Source organism: Cynoglossus semilaevis, chromosome 3, assembly GCF_000523025.1.
Source record: "Cynoglossus semilaevis isolate Cse_v1.0 chromosome 3, Cse_v1.0, whole genome shotgun sequence".
In the NCBI taxonomy this organism is placed as follows: domain Eukaryota; kingdom Metazoa; phylum Chordata; class Actinopteri; order Pleuronectiformes; family Cynoglossidae; genus Cynoglossus; species Cynoglossus semilaevis.
The window spans coordinates 10,715,364-10,724,974 of NC_024309.1; the positions used below are offsets into that span (position 1 = coordinate 10,715,364).

Consider the following 9,611-nt stretch of genomic DNA (forward strand, 5'->3'; position numbering starts at 1 on the left):
TCACAGCAACCTGGAGAAACTGGGATTCAAAGGTGACACGTATCCTCTAAGTTACACAGCAGGTAGATACCATGGGAAGGAAGAAAACCAGTTTAGTCTGGATTTTTGTCATTTGAATCTCAAATTCAAATGTCAGCTCGCCTTTTAATGAGAGGCGATATCGGACTTCAGGCGTTTATGCATTCTGTAACAATCAGATATTGGCTGCAGCTCTGCGGCCTCTGGGAGCACACTGGCTCTAGTTGCGGATTAAAGCCAAATCGACAAATTGGGCAATAAAAAAAAAAATGATAAAGAAAAACTGCGTATAATGCACTTTAACACTATGGAGGGAAACAGTCGAAATAAAATTGGAAGATATTTCTGCGGGGAAAAGAGCAGGGTTAATTTGAGGAGGCTTTTCTTCTCCATAGGAGCCCTGCAGGGCGTCTCGTAAACCCTCTTTTATGACCCTGTTAGGGGCACTGTGAGCCTGGCACCAGGATGTGATGTCACAGGAGGTGACTCTGCAGAGCTGAGAGGTGCGAGAGCTGCCAGATGAAGATGATAAATCTTCTGGACAGCCTCATAACCTGGCTATTCCCACCTGGCTACTGCTGGGATATCATTTCACCCAGTCATAAATATAAAGAGATCACAGGTATCGTATAAATGGATATATTACTGGTTATCTCCAGTTTTGTGGCAACATCTTGGAAGCTTTAGTCCATGAAAATCCACTCTTCATGCCAAACCCTTGGGTCTGGCATTCAGGAGTGGAGACTTTTTTTTTTTACCTTCTTATTCTGGTATTTCTTTGAACTTTGCTGGTACATTGTGTCACAACCTCTTTCCTCCCCCCCTCGTCCTCCCCCTCTCCTGTGAATGTTAATGACGGTCTGCACTCTGCAGCCTTTTTTCCCCCTTCAGAGCATTAAAATCCGCTGCAGTGAACCATAGCATCTCATGGTGTTTTAAATCCAATCAGATCAACTGGATCGCTGTGTGTGACGGAGCGTCAACGGGATATTTTTCATTACTACATACATAAAACATGCAGAATAAAAATAACCTTTGAGCTACAGTATTTAGATAGGTACAGGTTTATCCTGTATTTATGACAAGCAGTGATGCAATAGACTATAATAAATGGAGCTATCTATGGTTGCAAAATATCCAGATAATTGTAAATCAGTCAGAAATAGGCCACTCCTTTTTTCTACTTATGACAAAAACATTTTTAAAGGGATATGATTCTACTAGTTTTCATGTTGAATAGGATCCTACAAAAAATAGATCTACAATACACATATATCTCATTATCAGATCAGTAAAAACAGCTGAATAAAGACCTAATTTTTAGTGAGAGATATCAATTTTATATTGTTTCCAATGTATAACAAACACTGCTGTTAAGGAGGAACTACAGAGGTGAGGTGACAACAAGATCTGACAACATCAGATCTTGTGATAGGGATTATGTGATAAATTTGGCGAGACTGTCTCCAGTCCAACCCTGAATCACAGGCTCCAGGCACAACTGAACGCTTCAAGATAGGAACGGGGGTTGTGTAATCGAGGGAAAGTATTTTGGGATACTCCCAGACATGCCTTTCACCCTGAAGTGGACCACTGTGCACCTCCCCTCTAATCCTCAAAAAGCAACTGCTCAAATTACTGGACGGGAATCATGGCTATTGTAGGCGCTAACACCAGAGGTTGAAGATGAGCTCGTTCTTAATTAAGAAAAAGTGAGTGCAAGAGCAGGCAAAACACTGTGACCTAATGTTACCCAGCTGTTACGTGAGGGCAGCGGAGTGACAGTGGGGTGAGTCGCGGTTCTGCCGCGCACAGATATGGCAACAGCAACAGCAGCAGAGACACAAGCGAGGACGGTCATGTCCATTTTTATCCAGCTGCTTTCTTCCTCTGCATCATCTCTAATTTAGCTGTTACTGATGAGGCAGTTTTAGGTTTTACCAGCAGAACGACACCACAGGGCGTTCTGTGGCTGCCATAATAACTCCAATTGTTTACAGACACAAATATAAGGTGAAAATAAATCAGCTGCAGAGCTCTGATCACACTCACAGAAGGAAGTTATTCATAGATATTCAAACAGCTATCCTAAATACCAAGACTTTTGCCTCTTATATTCCTTCTGAAATCCTATTAATTAGCAACAAGGCATATTATTTTCAATTATAATGTTCATTTTATTTCTGCCACACTGGCTACTTTGAACTCTTTGTTAACTGAGAATAACAGTTTTGAAGGAACTGCTTTGAATGTGTCAACATGGGGAGGGGGCTTGACAATAGTCCAATCTACCAAAAGGGGGCGCTGCAGAAAAAGCTGTGGACTCACCGACAATAGTCCAATCTACCAAAAGGGGGTGCTGCAGAAAAAGCTGTGGACTCACTGAGTCTTCGTTTAATATTGTACAATCAAAACCCCTACATGAGATATTACTGTTGTCTCTGGACAGTAAATGCCACCTGTGTGGTAAAGGTTTAACTGCTCTGTTTGCATTAAACCGTTCAGCTCGTGTAAAAGCCCCAACCTTTTACCAAAGTTGGCATCAAATGTTCCTGCAGTTCAGCCTATGGTTCCGAACTGCCGTGAATGTTCTACTTTCACGGTTTGACTCTGACCGTCTGCTCTGTGCTATTTCACTGAAACTCTTAACATAACAGGCCTCAGCATTCAAGTGTTAAACAGCGTTTGACAAAAATGCGAACTATGACCTGACGGGTACTCTCAGTACGCCGTGTGTCCTGAAGACAAAAATGCGAACTATGACCTGACGGCTCTGGAGTACTCTCAGTACGCCGTGTGTCCTGAGGAGGGTACTTGTAAAGATTGTACTTGTAAGGACTCTCAATCCAAGACTGAGTTATGGGATAGATGTGTTTTTTAATGATCCAGGAAAAAGTCGAAGAAAAGGTGAACAAATGTCAGCTTTTACTTAAAATAAATATAAAAAGATTTTTTGTTCTCTTTTTTTAAAATATTGCCAAATATGTAAATGTGTTGCATTACTCAGTGGTTTACTTTACACATGTTTCTACATTTCCCTCCTCTGCTTCTGCAACTTAATACTGGAACGCCGCCGTTCCAGTAGTAGAAGAAGAGCAGCCTTTGTTTGGTCCCAGCTGTGTCATGTCTTCTTCCCAGACTCCTCTCCTCTGGAGACTCATTTATACACAGTCTAGTCCTAATTTAAACTCGGTACCTTTCTGGGTTCAGGCAGCACACCTTTCATCTCATGACAACTTCATGTTTTTTACTCTAGTGCCGCCTTCTGGCAACAAGATGAACGACGCAGCTGTTAACTTTGTAGTTGTGTTATTATGATTCAGGCTGAATTAGAAAGAAACTCTATTTAGAGGTTTATAACGTGAGGTTGGTTGATTATTGAAGTGTGTTGTCTACCCAACAGCTGTAAAACAAGCTGTAATTTTTATTTCATTTTTTATGATGATTTTTATCTTTGAAAATCCTGTCGTTCTCGTAGCTGTGGGTGGCTGGTGTGATGGATTCTTGTTTCTTCCTGCCACAACAGAAGACTCTTAAAACAACTAAAAAAAAATTAATCACCACCAGAGGAGGCGCCACTGAACTGTCTGTGTGTTTATGTATTGTCAGTATTTTGGTCTGCAGTGTAGCACAGTCAGCGAAAAAGGAGTTGAGTCTTTTTACAAGTCTCTAGGAAAAATAAAACAACGTCCCCTTAGTTTGTCTTTTCTCTTTTCCTAAATTACAGCCCTGACTTCTACGTTTACCTTCTGACCTGCAGCAAACAGTCATTTTTCTTTGGTGGCTCCCTTTGACAAACACCTATGTTTATTTACTGCTCTGTCTTTCAGAGACCTGAAGGCTGGAAACATTCTCCTGGGGGACGACGGTTCTGTTCAAATTGCAGGTATTTAGCCAAAAGGCACAAACACAATTGACCTGACCTGTCGCCGTGCTACAAACCTCCCTGGCCTTTTTATGTTTCCTCTCAAAAAGTTTATGCTTCCTATGTCCACATTTGAGGTGATCATTTAATAATGAATTTAATCTCTCGATATTTAAGTTCTGTTTTGTGTGTTTGCGTTTTTCCTCAGATTTTGGCGTCAGTGCCTTTTTAGCAACAGGTGGCGACCTCACCCGCACTAAAACACGCAAGACGTTTGTGGGCACACCGTGCTGGATGGCTCCTGAAGTCATGGAGCAGGTTGGTCCTCATTGTGAAACAGCTGTTGATAACTCCTATAGTGATGAGCGCTCCACAACCAAGAATTTTATAGCTGTAGTTAAACTTCATCTTCTGCTTCATCTTAGTTTTTTTTTCTCTTTTCTTATTTCTGTTCTTCTTTCTCATCATGTTCTTTGTTTTCTGGACTCCCTTCTAATCGATTTGTTTCCCCTGTTTCAGGTGAAAGGCTATGACGTCAAAGTAGACATTTGGAGTTTTGGTATCACAGCCATTGAACTTGCAACAGGAGCTGCACCTTATCACAAATATCCACCACTGAAGGTGAGAACTGGAGCGAAATCAAATAAACCAGCGTCACCACAAAGGTGTTGTTTCTAATGTGGGGCAGTTTCATCACCTGTTTTTTCTTTCTAAAAATAATATTTGTTTATGTCTTTGTCTTCAGGTGTTGATGCTGACGCTGCAGAACGACCCTCCGACCCTGGAGACCGGCATCACAGACAAGGAGATGGTGAAGAAATATGGCAAATCCTTCAGGAAGATGATCTCATTGTGTCTACAGAAGGACCCAGAGAAAAGGTTCAGGCTCCGCACCTGCGGCACAAGCTTTTAAAGCAAATTAATTCCCTTTTTTTTTTTCTTAAAACAAACAAAAACAATATCTAATACGTGTGGTGACAGAAACTGGAGTTACATGGAATTGAGGTGTTTAGCAGAAAACGCCTGCTGCTGAACAAGGCTGCATACAAATGTTTTTATTGTGCCAAACAGTGACCTCTTTCTCCAGTGGCTGTGTTAAACATAATGACCTAAATGTTCCTGTCACCAGGGAGTTGAAGCTGTGATGTGAATAATTTGTTATTTCTTTTTCTGCTGCCTTTTTTCTAGGCCAACATCCTCCGAGTTGTTGAAGCATAAATTCTTTCAGAAAGCAAAGGTAGGTGTTTGTGCCTCCTCTGGACCTGAGACTGCATTAAATACTCGGTGATTCAGCAGTATCTCTCCGTCAGACCTTTGTTCAGCTCTTTGATCTTTGTGAAATTCTAAGCATTCAAAAGTGAATATTCTAGTCTGCATATTTGGTGTCAATGTCTCGTCATTGTATTAAGTTACTGCGGAGAAAGACTTCAAAGCATTAAGTGTTGGTGTGATTCAGTTTAATTCAGTCCTGCTTGGTTATTGTCCTGGTCCTGACTTATGTCAGTACTTGGTATGTCCAGCAGAGGGCTGTCCCATATTAATGATTGATCATAATATGTTTGAATATTTGCAATCTACTTCAGGAATATTTAACTCTTCTGCTGGAGAGTGTTGAACACCATCATTTAACCAAACTTCATTTTACACAGATTAATGTTTAAAAAATGTTTCAGCATTTATGGATGAGGGGAATGCCTAACTAGAGAGAGAGAGAGAGAGAGAGGGCAAGAAATAATAATAATTAAGTTCTGACCGTGTTTGATTATCTTCAACGACGACCCCTGAAGAGAACAGCAACATGATTTTATTTTTTTTAAATCTTTTCCACCAGACCCACGAGTATTTACACGAGAAGTTACTCCAGAGGGCGCCCACAATATCAGAGAGGTCAAAAAGGGTAAAATGTCACAGCATTAATAATAATTTATGATTATTTTTTTACAAAGAAATCAGACAGGTCAGATTGATGTGTAATTTCTTTTTTTTTTCTAGGTACGCCGGGTGCCAGGGTCCAGTGGTCGGCTGCACAAAACAGAGGACGGCGAGTGGGAGTGGAGCGACGACGAGCTGGATGAAGAGAGTGAAGAGGGCAAGGCTGCTGTGGCGGCTCTACGAGTGAGAACGATCAATAACTGTCACTGTCAGCATTTGTATGAATATCTCCACGTCTTTGCCTTTTGACTCTGTTTTAAACTGTTCTCATTCCCATGTCTGTGCAGTAGCATGTTTGTCCATTGCCTCTCCACTATGAGTCTCTCACATACGTGTGTGTGTTATGTTCTGTCTGACGGTCAAGGAGCAGCAGGTGAAGCCTGTTAGCGCCCCCAAACGACAAGTGCGCTTCTCCCTCCCACTCGAGCTGCCTGCGTCCAGGGTTGTTTACCTGTCTTATAAATACAGATGGCATTCCACTAACAAGGAAGGACTCTCTCTTCGTCTCTCTCTCTCTCTCTCTCTCTCTCTCTGTCTCTCTATCTCTCTCTCTCTGTCTCTGTCTCTCTATCTCTCTATCTCTCAGAATGTTATATAAAATAGATGGCGGAAATAGTGTCTCCGATAACATTTGATTCTTGAAGTGGTCGAGGCGTGGCCTTCAGGAGTCTGCTGTGGTTATGTAATTATTACACAACACTACAGCATTTTATCTGTACAGTAGATACGTTATCAACAGATTTGATATGATTATGAAAAGACAAAGTTCCTTGAAGTGCAACTGAAGGAAAAACCTGTCTATGTTGAGACCACATAAGAAGCAGAGAAGCTGTGCCATAACTGAAGTGGACTATGATCAGAAACATAATTCTGTCTGCATTTGAAAAACAACTCATTTCGTCATTAGAGCTTTTTCAGTCTTCAAGAACATGACCAAATTGCAGGTTGCAGTGTTTTGATTTTTACCTGGAGCGGATCAGGTATAAAAGAGAAACCCTTCACAGACTGCACACAAATGAAGAACTCCTTCAAAACAACTATTCAGAATAAGAAAGAGAATCACGGCCACAGTTTGTTGCACAGTGATGTTTGAATAGAGTCAATGAACTCCAAGAAGTGAGAGGAACCTTTCCTGGAAGCCATCTGTATTTTTCGATTTCTCATTCTTTTTATTTCAACTGACTACATGAACTAAATCAATACCAGCCTAATTACCCATCAGTCCTTTCATTTTTCTGATGTTTGATCCAATCACTGCTGGGGGATTCAGAAGATGAAGTATCTCTGCTGCTTTCTTTCTGCTTTGTGACCAACCATTTGTTGACAAACTGAGAGCCTGAATCGTCCAGGTTTTTTTTTTGTTTTTTTTACCCAAACATCCACTTTAGTTGACAACTTGATACTGTAATGATTTGATGTGTTATTTGAGCCTGTCTGGGTTCATGCGTGGTGTCTGTTCAGGCTGTGAGAGCCGCACACTTTGTTTGAACCAGTCGACAGATTCAGACTTCACACGTTTGGTTCTGTGTGAAGTCAGTTTGTCATCATCTGCTCCTCCAGGGCTTCTGTCCGTCCTCAATCTGCCACCGCGGGTTTGAAGACGATGCTTTTGTTTCATTCAATAACAGTGTGACATTCTACTCACTCAATTTTGAAATCTTTAAGGAAAAATTAATCTCCAAACAACACTTTCACTCGTCTCCAACTCCAGACACCGGAGCACACTGTCGATTCACAGCAGCGTGCTCTGTGGTTGATGATTTACTAGGTTTTTCTCATTTTTTTTCTTCTTACTTTCTAAATTAAAACTGAAATTAAACAATATTAAAGGGTACCACATTGGTTCAGACAATAACTCAGCTCTTTAATTGAAATGAGTGTGCTTTTTAAAAAATTCAGATCCTTTTTTTTTGCCTCCTGCGTCTTTTGCTTCAATATGCTGTTTTGTTTAAGCTAAACATTTAGGCTGAAAACCATTTCTCATTCATTGCTTTTATATTTCTACTTATTCCCACCAGTCACCCAGAGTGAAGGACGCAACACAGAATTCAGAGGTGAGTTTCAAAAGTGCTTACACTGTATATTATATCCATATTACATCAAATAAAAGAAATGTGTAAAATTGGTCCCAACAGAACAGGAGATTTAGAGTGTTTTATTAAAACAACTTTAAGAAGAAAGTCATTCGATGAGCTGCTGTGTTTTTTATCTGGGAAAAAAATATTTTAAAAAAAGAAAAAAGACCAAATTTAAAAAATAAATAATAAACCACTAAACGCTAAATAAACTACAACTTACTGCAAAAGGCCATAACCCTAAATAAGAGCCAAGTTGCTAACTCAAAGAACCCTTAGCTGCAGCTTGTAATGAAGTTTTTTTTTTTTGTTTTTTTTTTTTGGAAATGAACCAAAACTGAGTCAGATTTGCTGAATCGTCCTCTGCAGGTTTTCCAGACTCCTGATCCCCCGAGTAATAAACTGCAGCCACCGACTGCAGGTCAGGCAGAACTACCTCAGGCTGCAGGCCAGGTTCCTCTGCAGCCCACACCAGTCAACACTCAACCCACTGCCCAGGCTGCAGCCCACACGGGCAGTATCGCTGCTGCTCCCACACAGGTCCGTGTGGGTTCCATTATCTGCCTCTGATGAGTCTTTTCTAAATGACGTCCTAATTGTTGCTTCTGTTCATGTTTGCTCCACAGGCTGCAGCCAATTCAGGGGACGTTAAAGCTCCCATTAGTTTGGTATTAAGGTTAAGAAATTCAAAGAAGGAACTCAATGACATCCGTTTTGAGTTCATGCCCGGCAGAGGTAAGAAAAAAAAAAAAACTAAACTCTGGTCATGAAAAGCAAAAACATGTTTTGCTTGACTTAGTTGTTAATTTTTGATTTACTTTAGAACAGGATCTGTGTGTGTGCGCGTGTGTGTGTATCACATGTTGTCACTGCTGATGTTTTCCAGACACAGCAGACGGTGTGTCTCAGGAGCTGGTGTTAGCAGGCCTGGTGGATGGGAAGGACTTACTAATAGGTCAGTCATGTATTATCATAAAACAAAAACTGACTAAAACTGATCCAATAAAATATCTGGAACCAACAGTAAACAATAGAAACAAGACACAACAAAACTCAGGAGACAAACATTTTATTTAACCTGGAAATATCTTTTACAGTTACTGTGCCAGAGTTAGTTGATTTTTAGTTCTTATTAATTCAGCAACCTATTTTTTAATAGTTAATGCATGCAGCTTGGTTGCGAAGAATTTAAATAAAAAACTTTATTGTTTGATAACAAAATATTTTACACTATATTCACTCATTTCTTTTTTTTTATTTCAGTTGCTGCAAATTTGCAGAAAATAGTCGATGAGCCACAAGCCAATAAAAATGTCACTTTCAAACTGGTAAGTTTAGGTTGAACAGTAGCCACAGACGTTTACTGATTTAAAGAAACCCTCTCACGTCATTCGTTTGTTCTGGTGGTTCCTATAAATGTGTGTCACTGTTTCCACAGGCGTCTGGAATCGAGGGCTCTGAAATACCAGACGACATCAAACTCATGGGCTTTGCTCAGCTCAGCATTAATTAAACTGTTGTTCTACCTGGAACCGTGACTTGCCTAAAAAATGTGAAAATTAAAAAAAAAAATAGTTTAATGCATTATTTTTTTTCTTTCTATGGCTGTAAAGAAACCACTACTGCCAAAGAAAACAGTATCGTTCTGTCACCCATAGGATTATGAGACGCCCACTGTCGGACGATGCATCAGTCTGGTTCGGACAGAGAATCTCTCGACA

The 9,611-nt window shown here is 40.4% G+C and overlaps 1 protein-coding gene across 4 annotated transcripts in view; it reads left to right on the forward strand.

Moving 5' to 3' along the window:
* The window catches only part of oxsr1b (oxidative stress responsive kinase 1b), a 32,229-nt gene extending 22,652 nt beyond the window's left edge, over window positions 1-9,577 (forward strand). For 2 of the 4 annotated variants that reach the window (XM_025054547.1, XM_017031473.2), the window contains exons 5-18: window positions 3,849-3,904; window positions 4,092-4,201; window positions 4,403-4,504; window positions 4,629-4,762; window positions 5,072-5,120; window positions 5,715-5,780; window positions 5,876-5,998; window positions 6,180-6,257; window positions 7,834-7,869; window positions 8,260-8,430; window positions 8,517-8,625; window positions 8,777-8,845; window positions 9,154-9,218; window positions 9,329-9,577. In XM_025054547.1, coding sequence (XP_024910315.1) covers window positions 3,849-3,904; window positions 4,092-4,201; window positions 4,403-4,504; window positions 4,629-4,762; window positions 5,072-5,120; window positions 5,715-5,780; window positions 5,876-5,998; window positions 6,180-6,257; window positions 7,834-7,869; window positions 8,260-8,430; window positions 8,517-8,625; window positions 8,777-8,845; window positions 9,154-9,218; window positions 9,329-9,403 — 1,243 coding nt within the window. In that variant the 3' untranslated portion in view covers window positions 9,404-9,577. The remainder of the gene's footprint in view (window positions 1-3,848; window positions 3,905-4,091; window positions 4,202-4,402; window positions 4,505-4,628; window positions 4,763-5,071; window positions 5,121-5,714; window positions 5,781-5,875; window positions 5,999-6,179; window positions 6,258-7,833; window positions 7,870-8,259; window positions 8,431-8,516; window positions 8,626-8,776; window positions 8,846-9,153; window positions 9,219-9,328) is intronic. The other 2 variants (XM_017031475.2, XM_008307925.3) reach the window with 2 other exon arrangements.
* The last annotated feature ends 34 nt before the right edge of the window (window positions 9,578-9,611 follow it).